We start from the raw sequence: 26712 nt of genomic DNA, 5'->3' as shown, positions 1-26712 counted from the left end.
CCTCATCTCCAGGAGGAGCCGTGGATTCTGGACCCAGTTCTGGACCTTCTGACTCCTGCATCAGGGATGCTCCACCCCTCCCTTCAAACCCTCAAATTGACAGTTTGACTGCTCCAATTCCAAATATAGCAAGGCTCCCTAACTTTTCTCCATCAGTGAAACATATCCTGATCTCATCTTGTAAGGCTTCAACTAGGAAGTTATATATGAGCAAATGGAAAAGACTTTTTTCTTGGGCCTTGAATAATCACATTGACCCTTTCTCTGCCCCAATAGCTTCCATTCTTGAATTCTAAGCAAAGCTATTTAATGAAGGTGCAGCTGCAGCTAGTATTCGAGTTCAGTTAGCAGCGCTATCTAATTTCCATCTAGGTGAATCCGGGCCGAATGTAATGTCTTTGCAAGGGGTTTCTTAAAGGCACTATTTTATTAAGACCACCCATTAAAGCCCCTACAACACCATGGGACCTGAATTTAATGTTATGCCATTTGATCCTTCCCCCTTTTGAACCTGCATCATCCTGTGATCTAAAGTGTTTGACTCGGAAGTCTGGTCTTTTGATAGCCATCACTTCTGATAGAAGAGTTTTAGAGCTACAAGCATTTGACTCGGAAGACTATTCTTTTGATAGCCATCATTTCTGCTAGAAGAGCTTTAGAGCTACAAACATAGTCTTTAAAGTCCTCCCACATGCTTTTCCACAAAAGATAGAGGATTCCTACGAACAAAACCCATCCTTCCTACCCAAAGTGTGGTCAGAGTCTAATTTGAACCAATCCGTAGAACTACCATTTTTCCCCAACTATTGCAACAAGGCAGAATATATGCTACACCAACTAGATGTACATAGACAATTATGTTTCTACTCACATAAGACAAAGGACTTTAGAAAATCTGACCAATTATTTGTATAATTTTCAGACTCTAAGAAAGGTGCTCCAGTGTCTAAAGTCACACTTTCAAAATGGCTGTCAGATTGTATTACCTTTACTTACAAATCTCAAAACAAAGAACTCTCGTACAAAGTAAAAGGTCATTCTACAAGAGCCATAGCAACCTTTTCTGGCTTTCAGGCTAGACTACCAATTGACACCATCTGTGCTGCAACAACATGGGCAAGGCCTCATACCTTTATCACTCATTACAAAGTGGATTTGGCCTCCAGGAACAGGGCCTCTTTTGGTTCCACTTCTAAAAAATATCCTCTCTTGAGCCACCCAGGAAAGATGGTGTTAAGGATGCTGTCCCAACCAGTTAATAATGAAGGTGAGATAGGACATCACATAAAGAAGTTATGTACTCACCATAATGTTCCGTGTGTGTTGTTCATCTCACCTTCATTCTTGCATCCCACCCTCCTTCTCCCAGCCTTTGGTTCTTGAAGGACCGAGTGGATACAATTGGTAACGAATGCTCTCTGACCTTCTTCATTGCTCTATAAGATATTCCATCATTTTATTTGGTACCTATTGTTATATCAGCAAACAAGATCTGGGGAGCTTTCCAAGGGCATGATGGGGTAGGATTTCAGCCACAAGCTAGTAGAAGACCTTGAGCTTTTGTATAAGGCTGAGTCGGAACCGAAGATTGGTTCTGAACCCAACCAGTTAACACACACACACACACACACACACACACACACACACACACACACACACACACACACACACACACACATACATATACACGCTCACACGCATGTACACATCCTGTTCTTTACACATTCACTCCTTTTTCTTTCACTTGTAACTGCAAGAACGATGTCCCCAAAAAAATGTATTGATGGGATTGTCACGACTCAAATGCTAACAGTACCAATGTCCAGGGATACTTGAAACTCATAACCTTAACTGATATCTCATTTGTACCCCCTCCAAAGGTGCCGATCAGATATCCATGATTCTAAATCTATATACAAACTGTCAACCTGAATTTATAATAATTATAAATTCAGGTTGACATCGTTCTTGCAGTTACAAGTGAAAGAAAAAGGAGTGAATGTGTAAAGAACAGGATGGGTGAGTGAACAAGGCATTGACGCTTCACGCCAAGTAGGAAGAATGGGTATGTAGGCACATGAAGGAGGGGAGTGTGCACACACGTACAAGCAAGTGGATGTGGATGTGTGAGTGTTGATGTGTATGGTTGTGAGAGTTCAACATGGGACATCTGCACCTAAGTGTGTGTGTGTGTGTGTGTGTGTGTGTGTACATGCGTGTGTGTGTGTGTGTACATGCGTGTGTGTGTACATGCGTGTGTGTGTGTGTGTGTGTGTGTGTGTGTGTGTGTGTGTGTGTGTGTGTGTGTGTGTGTGTGTGTGTATGTGTGAGTGTGTGCAAGCTAGTGGTATGAGTCGCATAGTTACACATGGTTTGGGATAGTGGAACATTCATTCAGGGTCCTATAGTGAGGGATTTTGTTACTTGCATTGAATGAATATTATGCTTTCTTATATGGGGACATTTGTGAAAGAAACACCTAGCAGTTATAGGCAAGCACAATACTGTTTATGATTTTTATATATAATATAATTAAAGTTTGTGATAGTGGAACAATCCATCTGTTGGTTTTGAGTGTGAGGGATTTCTCTACTTAAAGTTTGAACAAACACAAGCATTATATTTTGGTTTCATATAATGGGAACATAATCAAACGACATTTATTTGTGAAAGAAGAAATTAGTGTGTGGAGGCAAACATAATACTGTTTTACGATGTTTTATGGTTAATAATGCTATATACATCATTGAATTGTTATAAACATTTTTGTATCAATCAGTGAAAACAGAATTAATTTATGACATCACATCCTGTATTTATTGTATAAAAGACACAAGTAAGAGGGGGCTTGTGTCTTTTTCTGAGGAAGTTCACGTATAATAAAGTGGAAGAAAGCGCTAAGGAATCATTGCCTTTATTGTGGTCTACTCAAAGTTTCGCTCTTTGGTTCAAGTTTATTCAATTTTTTCGGTTTGGTCCGAGTCTATAGTGTTTTTGGAATGTGCTCAACTCTCTGAATCACCAGTTGTTGAAAACAGTACCACAGTCATGTGGTATATCAGCAAGCAAGAGGATCCAGGTCATACCCCTTTGCATTCTAGCCATGTTTGCTTGGGACAGAGATTTTCAGCACAGTCTTACACTTCAAGCATCCTACATTGTGTCGTAGCAAAACTATATGACAGACCCTCATGAATGAAAACTAGATCAGTGAGTCTTCCAAAATTTTATCTATCTGTGGAGAGTTCCTCAAGTAGACCTCTGTCTCCTGTCTGAACAATCAACTGGCAAAATTCTGCTCCAGAACTTCATACAAGAAGGCCTGGAAGATAGGTGCCTTTTCCTTTCCATGGACGGGAATTTTTCTCTATGCTTTTTTACCCTTTCCAGTGATATCCAAGGTACTTCTAAAAATTCAAAAAGAATCCTTTAAGGTCATTGTGGCCCAAGCAACAGTGGGTGTTCTTCGTGTTTCACTGTTGCAGTCATCACATTTGGGTTATCCTGCCAGGGGTAGCCCTCAGTTGGCCCGAATACCAGAGGTTTAGTATTTCTACATCAGATCATCAGTGGTATTAAAACAGGCAGCCGACGCCATTACATCAGTCTTTCTTGCCGGGGAGCCCGAAGCAGAAGCAGTTTGCATGAGTGACGGTCAGCCGCTACCTGAGTTTTCTTTTCTGAATTGAAGTCTTCTAAAGCTAAGTACCCCATTGGGGATCCTTTATACTTCCTCTAACCAATGTCAGAAAAAGTTAAGAAAGCAAATACCACACCAAGACTTCCATTCTTACTGTGTCACCTGTTTAAGCCCAGACCACAATGTCCCCCACTGTTGCTTTTGTGCTTTGTTCAGTGCCAAAACGATACATCGTCGAGCCCTTATTGCAGTTAGATGTTTTCGCTCTCAGTCCTCGAATTCTGATATGGCTTCGGTAAGCCATCCAACTACCGATCTTCCAAATAAAACATAAGAATAAAGACAGAGACCGACCGCACAGGTCCAAAACTGCCAACGACGCTTCTGTTAAGCTAGTCAGCAGTTCTCCAGTCCTCAGTGAGGCGCTTTCGCAGCCCCTGATGCTCACTTCTTTGGATTTGCAGGCCACTACCAAGACCCTTTCAGAGTCCGGTATGATGCGAGACTCTTCTTCAACTAAGGATCCTGTGGATGTCTCTACTTTGGATGAGTCCAGAGCCATTGAGCAGGCACCAGCTTCCATGTAAGTACTTCGCACTACCAATACTTGACACAGACCAACTTCTTTTGCGTCTTCAGTTCTTTCGAAAACAACCGAATCTCTAAGGCCCAGGGTACGAACCACACTCAAAAACGACGACCCAAGTTCAGGCATCTACTTCTTTGCCTCAGCTTCAAATGCTTAAAATGGCAGAAGACCTTATAATGCTTATTAGGGAAGCCAGGCAACCCCTTCCAAAAGAAAGAGACGTCCCCAGTAGTCTTATGTGACCAGGAGTCAGATGACTCTAATGCTTCTGAATATGAAGATATGCAACCCCTCTCTTCTTATGAAGATTCTGATGCAGAGGAATCCATCCTTTCAGCCTTTCCACCCGAGGACTTTTCCTTTGGGGAAACCCTACATACTTTAAGGGAGCATTTCCAATGGGAATGTCAGGACTATCCTCAGTCTAAAAAGAGACTCAGGGAATTCTTAGATCTACCACAACACAGACCTCTGGCCATTCCTCCTTTCCTGGATGTTGTGGATGATGTTTGTATGGAATCCAGTCTGACTTCTGACACCCTCCCTCCTGCTCCCAGGAAACCTGGCAGGTATTATAGAGTCCCTGACTCTCTCAAATTTATTTTCAAAAATCCTACTGCTGGCCCCGAGGTCATCTCTCAAGGACCTAAAGGAGTCAAAGCAACTGCAGCTAAGAATCTCTCCCCCTCTGATAGGGATTCCCAAGCATTAGACAGATGGAGTATAAAAGTATACACCTCTGCTACTCTTGCTATTAGAGCATTAAATTGTCAGTTCCACATGCTGAAATATCAGCAACATACCATGGAACTCCTCAAACAAAAAAGATTTTCTTTTTCTGCTTGTGCAGAAAATAGCGTTACAAGAGGTAATGCATTCTGCAAGTCAAGTAACTAAGCACACCTTACAGTGTGGTTTTGATGCCCTAGAAGCATCTTGCAGGGCAGCAGTCACCAGTTCTGTCATTAGAAGGCATGACTGGCTTAAGGAACAGACCTTGCCAGACCATGTCAAATCCAAATTATTGGACGCACCCTTGAACAAAGACAGTTTATCTGGCACCAAGGCAGAAGAGGTCTTAAAAAAGATGGAAGAAAAAGCTAAGTCTATGCAGACAGAATTCTTACAGGTTCACCCACTGAGGTTCAGTAGGCATTGCCCCTCCAAGCACTGGTCCTTTCCTGCCCCCTCAAGGCCAGCTCAGCCCAAACCTTGGGGAAGCAGACCCCCAGACAACAGCCCCAGGGAATGCAGAGATCTAAGGAATGGAGTTCCTCTCCTTCTAAAACAGGGAGTGCAAAGCCACCCCATTATGGTAAGAACTCACAATGACTTTACACTTCCACCCCCTCCCTCTGCCCACCTGCTCTTACCCCTAGGAGGAAAACTCTCCTTCCACGCAGGCAACTAGGCCACCATTACCAACAACCACTGGGTCCTCAACATAGTGTCCCAGGGATACAGATTTTATTTCCACACTCTCACCGACAAGCAACTAGTGAAAACCAACGAAATAAACGAATCATTCAAGGCAACCAGGATACCAAAAACGAAAAAGTTTTATTGTGAAGCGCTTTTCGTCATTCACAGTTGAATGACTTCTTCAGACAAACAAAAGTAGATGAATCATGGTTTAAATACACATCACTCTCATTAATTAAGCAATTAAATAACCAATTAAGTTAAAGGATCCATTTTGTACAGGAGTAACTCACTACTAAACTAATACAAACATGTAAATATTATTAATAAACCTAGAGGTATTATTATTTGATATCAAGTAATGAGATATCTTAAAATACTACATATATCTAAACAGTCCACTTTAAAATACTTATAAAAAACATATATATTAAAAAACTTTTGTATTTAAATTTAAATATATTATCTTCATTCCATTTTATTCGTGTAGGACTATAAAAACATGTATTTGAAGCCAGAAAGATACGCATATAATATATGGCAAAAAACAATAGTCACTACATAGTTTATCTAATAATTTATCTAATAACCTATCTAAAAACAGCATCCAGCCTAAATAAAGGCTGATAAAGGTTCATAGCATGCCTTCTAAAACTTAAAAGTCTGATTAGATAAAATTGAACCTTTATCAGCCTTTATTTAGGCTGGATGCTGTTTTTAGATAGGTTATTAGATAAATTATTAGATAAACTATGTAGTGACTATTGTTTTTTGCCATATATTATATGCGTATCTTTCTGGCTTCAAATACATGTTTTTATAGTCCTACACGAATAAAATGGAATGAAGATAATATATTTAAATTTAAAATACAAAAGTTTTTTAATATATATGTTTTTTATAAGTATTTTAAAGTGGACTGTTTAGATATATGTAGTATTTTAAGATATCTCATTACTTGATATCAAATAATAATACCTCTAGGTTTATTAATAATATTTACATGTTTGTATTAGTTTAGTAGTGAGTTACTCCTGTACAAAATGGATCCTTTAACTTAATTGGTTATTTAATTGCTTAATTAATGAGAGTGATGTGTATTTAAACCATGATTCATCTACTTTTGTTTGTCTGAAGAAGTCATTCAACTGTGAATGACGAAAAGCGCTTCACAATAAAACTTTTTCGTTTTTGGTATCCTGGTTGCCTTGAAGGATTCGTTTATTTCCACACTCTGCCAACCCCAAAAGGTTTCCCAGATGTTCTTCGTGTTTCACTGTTGCAGTCATTACATTTGGGGTTATCTGCTTGCATTAGCCCTCAGTCGGCCTGATTAACAAAATCTTGGGTCCTGCGTCGGTTGCTCTCCCTTCTTCCATGGCGTCAGGGGTATAAAACATGCAGCCAACGCCATTACATCAGTCTTTCTTGCTGTGCGGTCCCCCAAGCAGAAGCAGTTCGCAAGTGCCAGTCAGCCGACTCCTGAAATTTTCGTTTTCGAGTTTCAGAACCGAAGTCTTCAACTAAAACTAAGTACCCCATTGGGGAAACTTTTTCTTGCTCATTACCGATGTCAGTAAATGTTAATAATTGCATTACTTGTGGAAAGCAAATACCTCATAAAGATTTTCATTCGTACTGCATTCCTTGCCTAGGCCCTGACCATGACATACCTTGCTGTCGGTTTTGTTCTTTATTTAATCAGTGCACTGTCCGTCGCCTGTACATTTTTGCCTCTAAATATTTCAGTTCTCGGTTTAATTATCCAGAAATGTCGGTTAGCCATGAAACTACCGGGATTTTGAAAAAACGCAAAGATAAAGACAGAGACAGGCCGCCGAGGTCCAAAACTGCCGACGACCCTTCTCCTAAGCCAGTCGTCAGTTCACTGGTACTCAGTGAGGTGCTTTTGCAGCCCCTGATACCCACTACTTCTGATTCGCAGGCCTCTACTGAGACCCATTCGGAGTCTGGTATGCCACGAGATGCTTCATCTATGGAACCCGCGGATGTCCCTACCTTGGATGGGTCCGGAGCCGCTGTGCAGGCACCGGCTTCTGAGGGTGTATTCAGGTCTACGGACTTGCATATTAAACAGACTCCTCCTTCTTCATTTAGGCCAAAATCTCGAACCATGCCTAAAAAAACAATGCCCAAGCTGCATGCTCAGGCCTCTATGCCTAAAAAACAAATGATAAGAATGGCTGAAGATTTTATAACTCTAATCAGGGGACGCCAACCTCCCCTTCTAACAGATGTAGGACTGAAGTTGTTTATGAATCTTCTGACCAGGATTCTGATTTTTCTGATTTTTCTGATTCTTCTGATGATCTGGATTTGCCCTTATCTACTTATGAGGATTCTGATGCAGAGGACTCTATTCCCTCTGCTTCCCATCCAGAGGATTTTTCTTTTGGTAAGACCTTACATACTCTAATAGAGCATTTCCACTGGGTAAGCCAGGATTTTTCTGATTAAAAAAAAAAGGCTTCGGGATTTCTTACTCCTGCCTCAGCATAAGCCTTTAGCTGTTCCTCCTGTACTAGACATTGTTAATGATGCTTTTTCGGAATCTAGTTTGGCCTCTGATTCTTTGCCTCCTGCTCTCAGAAAACCTGATGGATGTTACAGGGTTCCTGATTCACACAAGTTCCTTTATAAAAATCCTATTGTGGATCCAGAGACTATTTTACAGGGACCCAAGGGCATTAAGGCCTCTACTGCTAAAAATTCTACCCCTTCTGATAGAGACTCCAGGGCACTGGATAGATGGGGTAAGAAGGTTTACACTTCTGCAACCTTGGCCATTAGGACTTTAAACTGCCAGTTTCATATGTTAAATTATCAGCAACATGTTATTGGATTGCTTAAACAGAAAATTATGTTAATTCCTGACTGTGCGGAAAATAAAGAATTATAGGATTTAATGCATTCTGTTGAACAGGTTGGAAAACATACTTTGCAATGTGGATTTGATTCATTAGAGGCCTCTTGCAGAGCTGCTGTTACTGGGTTTGTGATCAGATGGCATGCTTGGCTTAAGGAGCAATCTTTGCCTTATCATGTTAAAGCTAAATTGCTGGATGCTCTCTTAAATCAGGACCGGCTGTTTGGCAACAAGATTGAGGAAGTTCTAAAAAGATGGAAGATAAAGCTAAATCTATGCAAACTATTAAAGATTTCTTACAAGTTCAGCCTCCTAGATTTAGTAGGCACTGGCCATCTAAGAATTGGTCCTTCCAGGTCTTCTCAAGCCAAACCCAGACACAGCAGAATCCCCAGGTTTCAGTCCCAGGGGGGACATACAAGACTAAGCAGTGGGGGTTTCCGCACTCAAGTCAGGGAGTAAGTAAGACACCCCCCTATGGAAAACTGTCTCAATGACTTGCTTTTAAAACTTCCAAGCACTTCCCAACTGAATGCTCCTTTAGGCAGAAAGATTGGTCTGCAGACCAAAAACTGGGAACTCATTACCCAGGACAAATGGGTTTTAAATATAGTGTCTCAAGGATACAGATTTCACTTCCACACCTTACCAACACCAAGTGGGTGGCCAGATCTACCCCCAAATCAGTGGGCAGAGGCCCAAAATCAAGTACTCTCTCTCTTAAGCATAGGGGCTATTCAGTTGGTCCCAGAAGAGGAAAAGGGACAAGGTTTCTACTCAAGACTTTTTCTGGTACCCAGAAAAGGCAATACATGGCATCCTATCCTGGACCTTTCTACTCTAAATACCTTTCTGGTGATTCCAAAATTCAAGATGCTGACTCTTCACCAGCTGCTTCCTATGCTAGGCAAAGATGATGGTTGGCAACACTAGACTTAAAAGAAGCATACCTGCACATCCCTACCAGGGAGTCTTGCAGAAAATACGCATCAAAGCAGGCTGCACCAGTTCTCTGCACTGCCCTTTGGCTTATCTACGGCGCCCAGGGTATTCACAAAGTGCCTAGATCCAGTCATTGCATTCTGCAGGCAAAGAAATTTTCAAATATATCCATACCTGGACGATTGTCTAATTGAGGCAGAAAGACAGGACATTCTTTTGAATAATTTGGCCTTTGTTCAAAAGGTACTGACTTGTCTGGGGTACACCATAAACTAAACGAAATCACACCTGGTACCCTGTCAACAAATTATATTCCTGTGAGCAAGCTTGAATACAACTTCCCAGATGGCTTTCCTCACGCCAGAGAAACTGACTCATTTGACAACCTACTTCAAACAAGTGGCCACAAAAACCCAGTTATCTGCAAGGCAAATAATGCAAGCCTTGGGGTTCATGGCCTCCTGCATTCTTCTAATTCCATATGCAAGGCTGCATATGAGGAAACTGCAATGGTATCTCAAAAGTCTATGGTGTCACTATACACAGGATGTAGAAACTATGATTCCTATCATACCTTGCATACGCCTAGAGTTCCTTTGGTGGGCATAGACCTTCCACCAAAACAAGGGACTACCATTCACACTACACCCTACCACCCAAACCTTAACAACAGACGCATTAGACTATGCATGGGGGGCTCACCTGGCAGGGAAGTGCATTCAGGGCAAATGGAACCCAAGTCAAATGCACCTACACATAAATCAAAAGGAAATGTTAGCTGTACAGAATGCTCTGACAGCCTTCAAGGACCACATTCTTCCAGGACAACTAATGGTAAAGACGGACAACACCACGGTCATGTAGTACATAAACAAGCAGGGGGTACACACTCTTACCCCCTCTGCAGACTAGCCATGGCATTGCGGAACACAGCCTTGAGCTACGAAGTGAATCTGCAAGCTCATTTCCTGCCAGGAAAACTAAATACACTGGCAGATGGACTAAGCAGAAACCTGATGGACCCACACGAGTGGAAACTGGAACCAAGGTGTTTCAACATGTTGACAAGCAAATGTGGGAGCCCAGATATAGACCTGTTTGCCTCTTCCAGAACCATCAACTGGACAAATTTTGCACAAGGATTCCCCACAAACTAGCTTGGAAAGTGGATGCAATATCCTTCAGCTGGAAACACCTATCAGTTTATGCCTTTCCTCCTCTGTCTCTGCTGTACAAGGTACTACTAAAGATCAAACAGGACAAGCCAAGGACGATTTTAATTGCACCAGACTGGCCATGCCAACACTGGTACCCCCTCCTGCGCAGTGTGTCACACTTGGCCCCAAGGCACCTGCCTCAGACTCCTTATCTGTTGTCTCAGCAGGAGAACCAAATTCTGCACTCTCAGCTACAAACCCTGAACCTAGCAGCCTGGCTAATTACCTAATCTCTCCTTTACCACCCCTCAGTAAATCAGTGATGGATATAATTTTAGAGGCAAGGAGGCCTAGTATTAGAAAATCTTATGCAAAATGGAAAAGACTTTGTACCTGGGTCTAATCTCAAGGGATGAGCGCAGCAGTGCCCAATTTACCTCAGATTCTACAATATTTGACTGAGATGCTTCATAAGGGCTTGTCCTTTTCCTCCATCAGAATTCATGCCTCAGCCTTTTCAGCTTATTATAGCACAGAGCCTCCCCTCTTCTCACCCACTGCTCAAGCAGTTCCTCAGAGGGGCCAAAAATTTAAGGCCACTGAGGAGAGTTCCAACTCCAGCCTAGGACCTTAACTTTGTCTTGGAAAAACTCATTCTTCCTCCTTTTGAGCCAGCTGCTACTGCAGATTTAAAATCCCTTTCCTGGAAAACAGCTTTCCTTTTAGCAATTACTTCTGCAAGAAGGGTATCTGAGTTACAGGCCCTTATGGCAGTGGAGCCTTTCATCATCTTTCATGCAGAAAGGGTGTCCCTCAGAACCAATCCCTCCTTCACGCCCAAGGTGGTATCCAGTGTGGCTCTTAATCAGTCCATTCATTTGCCTACCTTCTTTCCTAACCCACAGAACAAAGGGGAACGGATACTGCACTCCTTAGATGTGCACAGACAGCTTAGATTCTACTTGGACATGACTAAACCTCAAAGGAAATCTGAACAAATGCTGGTGACATTTGCTGCAGGGACAGAGGAGAAAGCTATTTCAAAGCCAACCATTTCAAAATGGATAGGCCACTGCATTTATTTCTGCTATAAGCACCATGGTCCTAATTCTATTTAAATCCCCCCTCCCAACCTTAGCTTTGGGAATCTACCCAAATGTAATGACTGCAACAGTGAAACACAAAGAGCATAGTACAGTAGTGTGCACTTACCATAAATGTAGATGTTCGAGTGTATTCACTGTTGCAGTCCTGGTTACTCTCCCTCCAGCCCCCTTTCTTCTTTTTGCTATACCTCTGTTCTCATTTACTATGCTCAAAAAGCTTTTTGGTGTATTTGCTTTTTTGTTGGCGGTATATCCTTGTATTATAGAGTTAATTGCTTCCCATTAGAGGGGCACCTGACATCTGGGGCAAGATGTAATGGCATCGGCTGCATGTTTTATACCCCTGACAACCTGACGTCATGAAGAAGGGACAGCAACCAACGCAGGACCCAAGACTTTGTTAATCAGGCTGACTGAGGGCTACTGCAAGCAGATAACCTCAAATGTAATGACTGCAACAGTGAATGCACTCGAACATCTACATTTATGGTGAGTGTACACAACTGTACTATCTTCCTCCAAACCAGTGGGCAGAGGCCAAAAAGCAAGTCCTTTCCCTGCTCTCCATGAGGGACATAGATCATGTTCCTGCAGAACAGCTAGGCCAGAGTTTCTACTCCAGACTCTTCCTGGTACCCAGAAAATAGGGCACATGGCACCCCATCCTCGATCTATCCATTCTAAACACCTTTCTGATGATACCAAAATTCAGAATGCTCACCCTCCAGCAGCTTCTACTTGTGCTTTCCAAGGATGCTTGGTTAGCCACCCTAGACCTGAAAGAGGCCTACATACACATCCCAGTCAGAGAATCACGCAGGAAATACCTGTGTTTCAGGGCAGGATCTATGCACTTTCAGTTCTCTGCACTTCCCTTTGGCTTATCCACTGCTCCCAGAGTTTTCACAAAATGTCTGGCTCCCACCATTGCTTTTTGCAGACAAAGAAATATTCAAATTTACCCATACTTAGATGACTGACAAATTCAGGCAGTCAGGAAAAGCTGCTTAAGCACCTAACCTTTGTAAAGGACCTACTGACCTCCATGGGGTATACTATCAACGAAAATAAATCAAAACTAGTACCTACACAAAAAATTGTATTCCTGGGGGCAAGCGTGGACACAGCATCACAGATGACATTCCTTACTCCAGAAAAACAAACCTACCTGACCGGCTACGTCTCTCAACCAGCCACCAGAACAGAGTTATCCGCAAGGAAAATCCTGCAAGCTATAGGGTTCGTGGCCTCTTGCAGTCTTCGTATTCCATATGCCAGACTGCATATGAGGACACTACAATGGTATCTAAAAAGCCTTTGGTGTCAGCACTCTCAAGACCTAGAAATTCTTACACCAATGATACCTTGTCTAAGGAAAGATTTTCTTTGGTGGGCAGCAGCATGCAACCACAGCAAGGGACTTCCCTTCTCACAAACCCACGCCGCCCACACCCTCACCACAGATGCATCAGACTATGCCTGGGGTGATCACCTGGATGGCAGGTGCATTCAAGGCCAATGGAGCCCAAATCAAATACATCTGCACATCAACCTGAAAGAGATGTTGGCTGCTGACAGCTTTCAAACCCCTACTTTCGCTGGGGTCTCTACTGATCAAAACAGACAACACCACAGTGATGTGGTATATCAACAAGCAGAGAGGGACGCACTCCTATCCTCTCTGCAGGCCCGCCATGACCCTTTGGCACATGGCTTCAGACATGCAACTACAACTGTTAGCACAGTTCCTGCAAGGATGTGTAAACTCACTGGCAAACAACTTAAGCAGAAACCTGCTAGACCCCCACGAGTGGCAGCTAGACCTCAGACCTTTGTAACCTAGAAATGGGGCACCCCAAAAGTAGACCTGTTTGCCTCCCACTCCGGTCATCAGCTCAGCAAATTCTACACCGGGGAACCTCACAGCAAGGCCTGGAAAGTGGATGCTCTATCCTTCCAGTGGGTAAACCTTTTGGCCTAAGCATTTCCCCCTCTACCACTTATTTCAAGGGTACTGCTCAAAATATGGGAGGAAAAACCGAGGGCAGTCCTGATTGCCCCAGACTGGCCATGCCAGCACTGGTACCCATTGCTGCACAGCCTGTCACTCCTGCCACCATGACACCTACCTCAGATCCCAGCACTTCTGACCCAAAGGAATGGAGAATTCCTGCATCCCATATTACAGACCCTTAACCTGGCAGCCTGGCTTATTCCCTGACCTCTCCTCAAGTTGCCAGCCTAAGCAATCAAGTTCTAGATGTTATACTTGAGGCTAGACACCCGAGCACTAGAAAATCCCCTGCTGACAAGTTGAAAAGGTTTTGCACCTGGATCCAGGCTAAGGGAGCCAGAATGGCACAGCTCTCCCTAAGTCTCATTCTGGATTACTTGGAAGACCTACTACACAGGGGTCACTGCTCTTCTATTAAAATTCATGCCTCAGCCATCTCTGCTTATTTCAGCACAGAGCCACCACTATTCTCACACCCTCTCATCAAGCAGTTTCTAAGAGGGGCTAACAAATTAAGACCACCCAGAAGAACTCCTACCCCAGCCTGGGACCTTAACTTTGTGTTGGAAAAGCTCTTTCTTCCTCTTTTGAACCTGCAGCTTCAGCAGAGTTAAAATTTCTCTCTTGGAAGACAGCCTTGCTTCTCGCCATCACTTCAGCTAGAAGAGTATCAGCGCTACAAGCACTTATGGCTTTGGAGCCCCCATCATTTTCCATGCTGACAGGGTCTCCATCAGGGCTAACCCATCCTTCATGCCTAAAGTGGTGTCCAGTGTGGCTCTCAACCAATCCATTCATTTGCCCACCTTTTTCCCTAACCCATAAAACAAGGGGGGAAAGATTCTGCACTCTCTAGATGTGCACAGACAGCTCAGATTCTACCTGGACAGGACTAAATCTTTTAGAAAAAATGATCAATTGCTAGTCAGCTTCACTGCAGGAGCAGAGGGCAAAGACCATATCCAAATAAACAGTCACCAAATGGATAGCACACTGCATCCATTTCTGCTACAAACAGCATGGGAACTCACCCCCAAAGGGGGTCAGGATACATTCCACCAGAGCAACCTCCACCTCTGCAGTTTTTCTCAGAGGGATCCCCACCAGGGACATCCTGGAGGCTGCAACATGGACATCTGTTCATACCTTCACCAAGCCTTACCACCTGCCTATCTTCTCCAAATCCAGGGCAGGCTTTGTCACCACAATCTTGCAAGGCATCCTAGTCAGCCCCCAGTCTTCTTGACTGCCTCCACCCTTTTCTATAGCTTTGGGAATCAACCCAAATGTGATGACTGCAACAGTGAAACACGAAGAACATAGTACAGTTGTGTACACTTACCATAAATGTCGATGTTTGAGTGTATTCACTGTTGCAGTCCTGGTTTCCCTCCCTCCATCCCCCTTGTTTCTCTCTCTCTCTCTCTCTCTCTTCTCTCTCCTTTCAAGGAAATTTTGGTATTTACTTTCTACTTGTGTTCCTCCACCATAACCTAGCCCACTATTGGGCACTCCTGACAGGGCAAGAAAAACTGATGTAATGGCTTCTGCTGCCTTTTTTTTTTTTATACCACTGACGACCTGATATCAGTCCTGGAGTGACAGCAACCAACGCAGAAATACTAAGCCTCTGGTATTCAGGCCGACTGAGGGCTACTCCTGGCAAGATAACCCAAATGTAACTATAAGCTAATCACCCTAGATATCCGCATCCTGCCCCCACCCACCATTAAGGAAACCACAGTAAATAATTTCTCCAAAACCAACTTCATGCTTCTTAAGACAGAAGTGGCGAACTTCATGACACCCATGCAGATGGGAAATACAGTTACGACTGCTGAATCCTGCACAAATGCACTCTATAAGCACTTACATGAGTGCATGGATCGTGCTATCCCAGACAGAACCAAGATGATATCCTCCAACAAAAGGAAGCCAATATGGTGGTCCCTTGCCATAAACAAACTCTACAACAGAAGGAAGAAACTGTTTTAAAAGAGAGTAAAATCCCATGAGTGGAGGAGCTCCCTGGTCAGCCTCAGTAAGAAGCTGAGATCCCTTCTAAGATCCTCCAAAGCAATCTACGAAAACAAAATTGCGACTTATTCTAAGGGCAACCACAAATCGTTCTATAGCTATGTCAAGAATCTCAATGGCAACACCCAGATCAGCTCTGAGTTACAGCACAACGGCATGAAAATTACAGAACCAAGTGATATTGCCAACATCCTGGCAGATAGCTTCAGTGCTAACTTTACTCTCCTCTCATCTCCTAAAGGGCCCATATCTATATAGGAAGAATGCAGAGTCCCTGTAGTCACATCTATGCAGGTAAAACCTGCACTCTCTAAAACCAAAAACACAGCATCCATGGGACTGGACAACATGCCAGGCTGCGTTTTACATGAACTTCAGAACAAACTGGCTCCCCACCTAAGCACCACATTCAATTATAGTCTCACATCAGGCTTTATACCCACTGAATGGTGCACAGCAACAGTTATCCCACTCCACAAAGGGGGAGCCACCACTGATTCTGGGAACTATCGCCCTATTAGCCTGACAAGCCTGGTCTGCAAGGCCATGGAACGTATCTTCCTGGACCTCATAAGACATTGGTAACCTCCAAACTCTGTACCCCACCTAGTTTGGGTTTGTGAAAGGCAGATCATGCCTTCTGAACCTGATCGACTTCTTTGAGGCAGTCACCAAATGCGTAGACAAGGGTAAGGTGGTTCACACAGCCTATCTTGACCTCGCCAAGGCTTTCGACACCATCCCCCATTCTGGAATTATAGCTAAACTCACTAAACTAGGTATAAATCCGTATGTCACAAGATGGGTTGCCAATTGGCTGACTGACAGAACCCACACTGTAAAAGTTGTAGAAATGTGTCCAAATCCGACTTCAAGACAGTGACAAGTGGAGTATCACAGGGTTGAGTCCTGGGACCTCTCCTGTGTGGTATCTACTTCTCTGAAGTAGAGGCTAACAAAGAAAGGCCTCTGGCTAATGAAGTTCACAGATTATTGCAAACTAGGAGCCATAGTCGAGTCCCCAAATGATGTGGACATCCTACAGACGGGCCTCACTGAAACAGATGCCTGGTGTCAGAGGCATGGCCTCAAGCTCAGTGCCAAAAAGTGAATCGTCATCCCCTTTGGTAAAAACTCTGTACCCATGCACTACCACATAAACGGCAGTCTACTTAACACCAAATGTGTGATAAGAGACCTTGGGACCCAGGTGGACAGCAGTAGTCTCCCCATTGATAATCACATCACCACAGTAGTCAGGAAATCCTTCTGTGTGGCACACCTCATCACAGCAGGGTTCTCATCCAGGAAAAAAGAGGTCATTGTTCCCCTCTACTTGGCACTCATTAGACCCATTATAGAGTACAGCACCCCTTTTGGAATGTACCTCACAAGACATCTGCAGCAGCTGTAAAGGCCACAAAAGTACCTCACAAAGAGGATTACTGGCCTCAAACAGATGCCCTACACTGAGTCTCAAAAAACTCCAGCTTTACTCTGTAGCATATCGCTTATTCCGAGGAGACCTCTGCCTGATATGTAAAGCTGTGTTAAACCCAGAGCTGTTGGACATGCTACACCTAAAGAAACGCCAATCCCTGTGAGCTACACACTGTAGGGACCTAAACCTTGTCACCACAATAAACCGAACATGCTGAAGGGATAGATTCCTGTCCCAGAGACTTCCTATACTCTGGAACAAGCTATCCGTCTATGTCAAGTAAAGTTCCTCATTAGCACTCTTCAAGAAAAATCTTGATGAGTGGATGGGAAATGGGAAATACACCCCGTGGATCACTTCTGTGGCTCTGCTTGACATGGGCACAGGAAATTAACTTTCTCGGGTGGCGTAAGCCAGGGAACCTTGTTGGCTAGGGTTACTTAGGCCCTTGGGCTGATAGCCTAGTACCTACCTATGAATCTTTGTCTTGTTGAACCTTCTTGTAGGAGTAAGAAAAGCTAAGGGATAGTCTTGTTTTTTTTTTGTTTTTTTATTCTCTCTCCTTTGCATGCTCCAGCTTGTGCTCCTGCCCATCCGGCTCTAACCTGCTCTTCCCTACCGGAAGCCAAGCCCACACTAAGAACCCACAACTAAGGAATTTCTGATCAAATCTAACCTCCCATTTTTCTCCCAGCAAGGAACTTTCAGTGAAAGTATGTGTTATTCTTAACCTTTTGCAACAATTCAAGGTAGTACATAAACTCAAGTAGGTTGTGGTGCGCTTCCCCTGCCAGGTTGACCAGCAGCCAAAGCTTTCCCCTTTTCTTGTCTCTTAAATAACCCTACTCCCCCTAGTATATTTCTATCCCTTTTCTGACTTCAATAGCTCCCCCCCAACTGGATTTGAGACTTTGTTGCTTCAATCTGATTGCCCACTAGGTGACGCTCCTCTACCTTCTTGCTGTCTCTACTAATTTTCCCTCTCTCCTCCTTATCTTACCTACTTAGCTCCTATACATCTCTTCTACTGCTCTCTCCCTCTCTATTTCTCCCTGGATTTCCTATCCTCATATTTTTTTGTTCCACTTAGCAAACGCCCATCTCTATTCCCTCTCAAAGCCTATTACCTTCTTTTACTATCATCTCTTCTATATGTCTACCAACAACTATATTTCTCTGTCAGTCTTTTAACCCATACACATCTTTGCAAACTTACCTTCTGCTCTCTCACTCTCCTGATTGTTTTCCCTGTCATTCTCCTTCCTTTGGCTCTTCCCGCTCCGTTCGCCCTGCGGGCTCACTCCGCTCCCCTACCCTGCCCCCATTTCTCACTCGCCCCCAGCACCTCCACATATATTCCTCATATTTCCCCTCCCTCCCTCACTAATTATCTAATCCTAGCTTTCTCCTCATTACCCCTCCCTCTCTTACTCCTCATTACCCCTCCCCCTCTTACTCCCCCACACCACTATACTTTTCCCCTTCTTAACTTAGTCTCTTTCTCTCCCCTACAAACAATTTTAACCCCATCTACTTCCTCAGCTCTCCCTTCCAATTTTCCCTGTCCACTTCCTCTACTTTTATTCCATTCAATACTCCCTTTCTAAACATGACCTCCCAAATCCTTTACTCTATCTGTGTCCCATGCTCCCTTCTCATACTCCTAACTTCTCTCTATTATGCTACTTCTTACCATTTCAAAACTACCCCTTACCTTCCTTCCACACAAACTATCCCTAGCTCTCACCTGCAACCATTGCAGTCCATCCACTTTCATAACATATCTTCCTCTCTAATTCAACCTAACTTACTGTACCTATTCCATCCCAAACTCTTCTTCACAACAACTAAATCATTCACTCATATACTACAACTAGCCCCAAGCAGTCTCCCACTACAAAAACCTAAAAAGCTAAAAGTTATTGTCTGCAATGACCTAGCCTTATCTGGAGATATCCATCCCAACCCTGGCCCCTGCCACACTACTAACAACTCCTCCCCCCTCCCCCTACCTCTCCCACTTCACACGACCCCTCTCCCTCCTCTACTTCTGCTTCCTCTCCTAACACCCTTAAGTTCTTCACTATCAATGCCCAAAGCCTTAATAACAAAATACACCAATTACAAGCTTGGATTTACCACAACCAACCTGACATCTTAGCTATCTCTGAAACCTGGCTAAAATCCCACATTGCCAACTCTGAAATCTTACCTCCTGGTTTCCAAATTCACAGAACCGACCGATTAAATAAAAAAGGTGGAGGCTCTGTGCTAATCTACTCTAACCATCTTTAATTAATCCCCCTACAAATTCCAATTCCACAATTCAAAAATTCTGAACTAACCGCTAGTCTACTACGATTAAATAAACACAAGAATATCTGCATTATCTCCCTATATATCTCCCCAGGCAATAACATTTCTACCCTTGAAGATATTCTTCACTGGGCCTCAACTGAAATAAAATATGAAACCTACATCCTAGGCGATGTTAATATTGATTGGAATAAAATCAACTCACCTTCCCCCTCCCTATTGATTAACCTTTACAACTTCTCCCAAGTAATCCACTCCACCACTCGTCCTAACAAAAACCACCCCCCAGGATCCATCCTTGACTGGAACCTAGTCTCTCACCCCAACAAAATAATTCTGTCTGGCACCAGCCCTGACTCCTTTAGTGACCATCTCCCAGCATTCATTTACCGCTCAGCCAACTCCATCCAACATCAACACCACTACATCCACACTCGTGATCTTAGCAACTTCAACCCCACTATTTTCTCAAACACTTTTAAACATATAAACTGGCAAATACTAAATACTCTTCCCCTTGACAATGCTGTAGAACACTTTAACTCTGTCCTCCTAAATACTCTCAACTCCCAAGCCCCTCCTAGAAACAAACGAGTCAAAGCTAATTCTGCTCCTTGGCTGTCCAAAGAAACAAAACGTAACATGCATCTTAGGGATAAATCCTGGAAGCTTTACCAGAAAAATAAAATGTCTTATACCTTGCTCCAATACACCCAACTACGCAACCAAGTAAAAAAACTTATCACCTTAGACAAAAAAAACTACTACAATAAATTTCAGTCCGACATTAACAAGAACCCAAAACAATTCTGGAAAACAGTTAATTCCCTACTCCATCCAGGGTCCAGGAATAATCCCTGCCCTGACCCTAGTATAACTGACATGGAACTAAGCTCTCAATTCAACACTTTCTTTACAGAATCTATAGCTTTGCTAACCAAATCTTTCCCAAACAATAATCCATCCAATTCCCTTTCCCCAGCACCTAACACTCCTAGTAACTGTCCACTCAATTTCCAGCTCAAACCTGTTCCAACCACTTTTATAAAAAGGCTCCTATCCAAACAAAAGCCATGCTCCAATGCCCCTGACAATTTACCTTCCTCCTTCCTCAAATGTGCTGCTGAAGGTATTGCTCTCCCAATCTCCATTCTAATTAACAGATCCTTAAAAGAGTCTTATGTTCCCAAACTTTGGCGTTCAGCGTGCATTCTACCTCTTCACAAAGGAGGCAAAAACACCAATATCTCCAATTTCCGCCCCATTGCCCCACTTTCACCAATATCAAAAATTCTAGAAAAATGTGTCCACCACCAACTTATGCCTTACTTAACTCAGAATCATCTCCTAACACCCACCCAACATGTTTTCTGCCCCGGCCACAGCACCGTTACTGCCTTACTATCCTTCTTAGAAACTGTAAATCGAGCCCGAGATTCTGGACTACAAGTATCCACAGTACTCCTTGATCTCTCTAAAGCTTTCGATACCATCTCCCACAAACACCTTCTCTTTCATCTGTCTAACCTTCATCACTCCCAAGATACCCTTTCCTGATTCTCCAGTTACCTGTCTGACAGATCTCAAGCCGTCAGATGGAAGAACTCTACCTCCTCCTTCTTACCAACTCCCACTGGCGTTCCACAAGGGTCCATCCTTGGTCCCTTGCTTTTCAACATTTTTATAAATAACCTTCACTCTGTCATTCCTGACACAACAGTTATCCAATACGCTGACGACTCCACCTTAGTCTGTACCGCCTCTAACCTTCCTGAACGTCTAACTAAAACCCAAATAGCTTTCTCTACTACTGAGAACTGGATGCACCAAAACCATCTCTCTCTCAACTCCAATAAATCTAAAATACTTCTTCCCCCCCCCCCCCTCCAGGGCTTTCTCTTTTGACAAAAATGCCTTCAAAGTCCTAAGCCAAACCAACTCTGCTATAGAAGTGGTCCCTTCTGCAAAACTCCTCGGCATTACAATAGACAAACACCTTAAATTCGATATCCACATACAACAAAATGTAAAGAAAACCCACCAAAAGTTAGGTATGCTTTATAGGAATCACCGCTTTCTCTCCAATTCCTCCAGGCACACCTTAGCAGCTACCTACCTTCTACCTTCTTTACTATATGGAGCCCCTCTACTAACTAACCTGTCTTCCTCTAACACATCCAAACTTGAAACTTGCTATAATAAGATCTCTAAATTTGCAACTAAATCTAAAAACTCTTCTCACCACTGCCTTTCCCTACAATCTCTAAACTGGCTAGAACTCTCTAACCACCTAGATTATCTCCAACTAACTTCCGCTCACAAATTAATTTTCTACCCAGATAAATGCCCAGCCTTAACAAACATCCTTCCCCTGTACATCCCAAATAGATCTCTGAGATCTGAACACCAAAATTTAATCTCTATCCACAAACCCAAACGTCCTGCAGGCCAGCTCCTTCTCTCTTTCTCTCTAGGCAAAAAATGGAACTCCCTACCTCCTTTACTTAGGACCATACCAAACTCTGACTCCTTCAAGTCCAAACTTTTCTCTTACCTGTCTTCCAAATGGAAATGTTCCTGCTCTCACCCTACATAAATTCTAGGAAATTTTCTCCTTTGAGCTCTCTATACTCCTTTCTCCATGCTCCCTCAAACAAATATTTTTCTATTCTCCTAAAACAAACCTAATCTACACTCTGTTTGAGAAATGTCTCTCTTGACTCCCAAGTATGCAAATATTGTAAATAACATGTAACCTCAGAGCCTTGTAGTATAGACAGTTGAATCCTGCTGCCCTCAATGAAAACTCCTGTAAATTATGTTCTCTACTATTCTTTAACTGTGTTTTAAAAGTATATCTTTTTTATGCATTTGCTTTTCTTACTGTATGAATTTTATAATTTCATCATTATGCAACCTTTACTGTATCATATTACTTATGGAGCTTTTATCCCCGAGCTGCTGCCCTGAATGAAAACTCCTGTAAATTGTGCTCTCTACTGTCTTCAACTGTGTTTTAGAATTATATTTTTATTAATTTGCTTTTCTTACTGTATAAATGTTAAAATTGTAACTTTTTTTTTTTTCCCCAACATTATGTAACCTCTATTGTATCATATTGCTTATGGAGCTTTTCTCCCCGGGCCTCCACTGAAAATGGGCACTTTCTGGCCTAGTAGACTCCCCCGGTAATCAAACCGAAATAAAAATAATAATAAAAAAATCTATGTGATGACTGCAACACTGAATACACTCGAACGTCTACATTTATGGTAAGTGTACACAACTGTACTTTCTCCCTTCTTTTGCAAATGTCAGGGAAATTACCCCAAACTTCCTCTTAAAATGGATCAACTCATACAAAAACAGGGTGTTTGATAACATCCCAAACCCAGTCAACTTCAACTGACTTGACTGTATGATAGGATTTTAATTCCACTTAGGCCCCTGTTTACTGAGTACAGCAGGTACTGACTGAGGCAAGAAAGTCTGCTGCTAGAAAAATCATACATTAGCAAATGGAAAAGGTTTTCTTGTTGGTGACAACATAACCAGTACCCATTCAGGCCTGGTATTTCTATGGTTTTACAATATTTGTAGGAGTTACTATCCCTTAGCTTTTCTTACTCCTACTTGAAGGTTCATTTCTCAGCCATTTCAGCATGTCTGCCCATGGATCCCCCTCTTTCCGGGCCTTCTCATGTGAGACTGTTTTTGAAAGGGGTTTTGCATGAGAGACTCCCAAGAAAAACGCTCTCTCCTCCTTGGAATCATAATTTTGTGAGATGCTAACACTTGCTCCATTTGAACCTGCTCATCTGGCTGACTTAAGGTTCTTAACACAGAAAACTATTTTACCGATTGCTCTGACCCCTGCAAGAAGGGTTTGAGTGCAAGCTGTTATGGTGAGTCAACCCTATTTCATTTTCCACAGAGACATTGCTTCTTTGCATACCAATCCTTCTTTTATGCCTAAATTGGTATGTGAGTTTGCTTTAAGCCAAACTGTCCATCTCCCTGTTTTCTTTCGTGAACCTAAGAATGAAGGAGAAAGGATTTTTCCATACCTTCATTTCTCCATAAGCAACTCTGATACTATCTTGGCAGAACAAAATCTGTCAGATCTTTGGATCAGCTGTTCTTTCCTTGTGAAGGTAAGAAGAAGGTATAACCTTTGTCAAAACAGACCGTTTCCAAATGGTTGTGTCATTCGATCACCTTTTGGTATTCTCACCACAACAAAACTATTCCAGCCAGGGTCAAGGCTCACTCTACCAGCGCCTTGGCTTCATTTATGGCTGTTTTGGAAAGTGTTGGATTCCAGATGTACTTTAGAAGTAGCAACTTGGTCCTCTGTACATACTTAGAAAAAATTCTGCAAGCTTGATTCCTTCACTTTGTCTAGATACGGCTTTGCTAGGACCATTCTCCAAGGGCTACTGGTCCCTTCCCCTTCCACCTCCCAAATGTTGTAAGCTAGGGTGATCCACCCATGTAGCTAAGGCTACTGCAGCACTGATCAGTATGATGAATGTAGTATAGTTGTGGAAGTAAACTTACCATAACCATACATGTTTGAATGATCACAGTTTCAATAGCCACTATCTCCCTCCATTCCCCATTGTTATTTTTTTATGCCAGGGTGGGTTATGTCTGCATATATTTACTCTTGGCTCTATCCTCTTAAGGCTCAGCCTCCATCTCTCATTTGGCATGAAAGCTCTGAAGGGCTTGGCACTCATACCTGTGTTTTTAGGCAGTTCAGCTTAAGCTACCCAATTGTTTGAGCAGTGCTAGGTGTACTGAAGTTTTGGAAGCTGGCCGGCTGTTATAGCTAAGGCTACTGCTGCAGTGATCATTTGAACACCTACAGTTATGGTAGGTTTATTTGCACAACTGTACCTTCTCCAGCATGTTATGATCCATGGATTCAGTACATCTTCTAATACATGTTATTGCTTCCATAATGCTGTTTGCAAATGTGTTATAGATGTGTGTGTGTGTGTGTGTGTGTGTACATGTATGTGTGTGTGTGTGTATATATATATATATATATATATATATATATATATATGTATACACACACACACACACACACACACACTCACACACACACGTACATATATGTAGTTGTAATAATACCTATTTGGTAACCGGTTTAGGCCCACTAGACAGTCTCTTTTCATGGATAACCCAGAAGCAATGTGTGGTTAAATGACATGCTCAAGATCACACAGTAGGTAAACAAGGCCCTGAGGGAATCGAGCTCTGTACCATAGAAAATTCCATCTCACAATCTTAACCTCCGCATCAACAGCCAGACTGATTGTTTTGGCCATTAAAGGAATGAGAACTAGAAAATAATGCAACACAGTTGCTGCATTTGGAAGTGTTAGGTGAATTACTGAGTGACTGCCACTACAGAAAACGCAAACATTGTTCTACAGGTGGTTGAGAAGCCAGTGAACAAAGTTAACTGTTGATCCCATCTGGAAGTATTGTAACTCTTCCATTGGCATTTGTTATAGGAAATAATACCAGTGCCATTTTTGTTACAGATGCAGCAGGGAGTAACTGTTTCTTTACTATTTCCTTTTCACTGCTGTTGTGCAATGATGGTTGTGTTAGCACAGAGTCGGTATATATAATTAAGGGTTATGAGGGGGCAAACTCCCTACACAAGGCATTGTTTTTTTCATCAGGATAAAGCCACTGACCAGTTGTGTTCATCTGTTTGATGTTTCATTTGGACATTATTTCATATTTTGAAGTTAAACCAGCAGTAATATGTATGTTGTGATTTGCTGCTTGCATTTTTAAAGATCTGGATAGATAAGATCATACACAAATTTTCTTGACATTTTTAAACTAATTGTCTTTTTTAAACTAATTGTCTTTAATTGTAGGAGGGTCGTGACAAACTTTTTTTGATCAGAAAAATAATGGAAGCACAGACAGATCTAAGATATAGAAATAAAAACTATTCAAGAGGGTATCCATCTCATGCAAAAGGAACCTCTAGAGAACAGCCTTCATGTGGAAGTGAGATACAACCATACGTAGTGGGTCTTCTGTAATTATGACTTGCTTGTAGGTTCAGCCATTTTAGAAGACTACAAGACACTCACTGAACCAAGATAACTTACACACTACTGAAAGAAAATTTGTGTTTTTTCACAAGCACTTTTCATTTTATAGATTACACAAATGATGCTGTAGCAGTGGCTTTTTATAAATAGTATCTAGTTATTTAGCTTTTCACCAGTGTTACAAATCTATGCACTGTTTAAAATGGTTTTATTGTTATTTTATACTACAGTTGTTTTGTTGCAAAAGGTAAGTGTTTAAAGTCAGTTTAAATAATTATAGTGCTCTGGTCACTTTATTTTATATCATGGCATTTGTATGACTTGCTTGTTTTTAAAACTGTCCATGACTTTGTTTTAATTTTTTTCATTCATGTTACACATTAAAGAAAAGTTGTAACAAGTTTTATTCTCTTTGTACATCTGTGTTTAGGTGTATTTTTGTAGAGTGCCAATATACAGCTCCACACAGTCGTGGAACTTTTCAAGGATAAATGTCATAAGCTTATTTTGGTGATGTTTACTTGTTACATTCCTTATTGCATAACTTGTTTGAAGTTCTTGCTTCAAGGAATGCAAACAGAAGTTACAGTCCCTCATTGTTAGTAACCAGTGCCAATTAAAAGTACGATACACTTCCACTCTAATCGTAACAGTACAACTCACTCTCTAACCCTAAAACTCCATCCCTAAACCTAATCCAAAACAACTTCCCTAACCATAACACTAAAAATCTGTCCTATCCCCTAAAACTCCATCCCTAAACCTAATCCAAAACAACTTCCCTAACCATAACACTAAAAATATGTCCTATCCCGAACTTCTTCCATAACCCTAAAACTCCATCCCTAACCCCCAAAAATTACTTCCAAATACAATAAAGTGAAATAGTCTATCTGCAGCATATGTGTGCCTCCCATTTTAACTCAGAAGAGGCACTGTTCTCTTTATTGACATATCTGGTGGTTATGCTGGTTCTACGTATCCTCTAGCTGCATGCTGTAAGCATGTGCGACCCTTATTTAATTTACAATATGGGTGGTCATACTTGTTTATAGTTTGGTTAAGTTTAGCT

The 26712-nt window shown here is 42.2% G+C and overlaps 1 protein-coding gene across 2 annotated transcripts in view; it reads left to right on the top strand.

The window, feature by feature from the left end:
- TMC7 (transmembrane channel like 7) overlaps positions 1-26041 on the top strand; it is a 689334-nt gene extending 663293 nt beyond the window's left edge. For both annotated transcript variants that reach the window (XM_044089735.1, XM_044089734.1), the window contains exon 16: positions 25458-26041. In XM_044089735.1, the coding sequence (XP_043945670.1) occupies positions 25458-25628 (171 nt within the window). In that variant the 3' untranslated portion in view covers positions 25629-26041. The remainder of the gene's footprint in view (positions 1-25457) is intronic.
- The last annotated feature ends 671 nt before the right edge of the window (positions 26042-26712 follow it).

Source organism: Protopterus annectens, chromosome 12.part0 (genome assembly GCF_019279795.1).
Source record: "Protopterus annectens isolate FY-2018-M chromosome 12.part0, PAN1.0, whole genome shotgun sequence".
NCBI classification, from domain to species: Eukaryota; Metazoa; Chordata; order Ceratodontiformes; family Protopteridae; genus Protopterus; species Protopterus annectens.
This window is presented reverse-complemented; position numbering and strand designations above follow the sequence as displayed.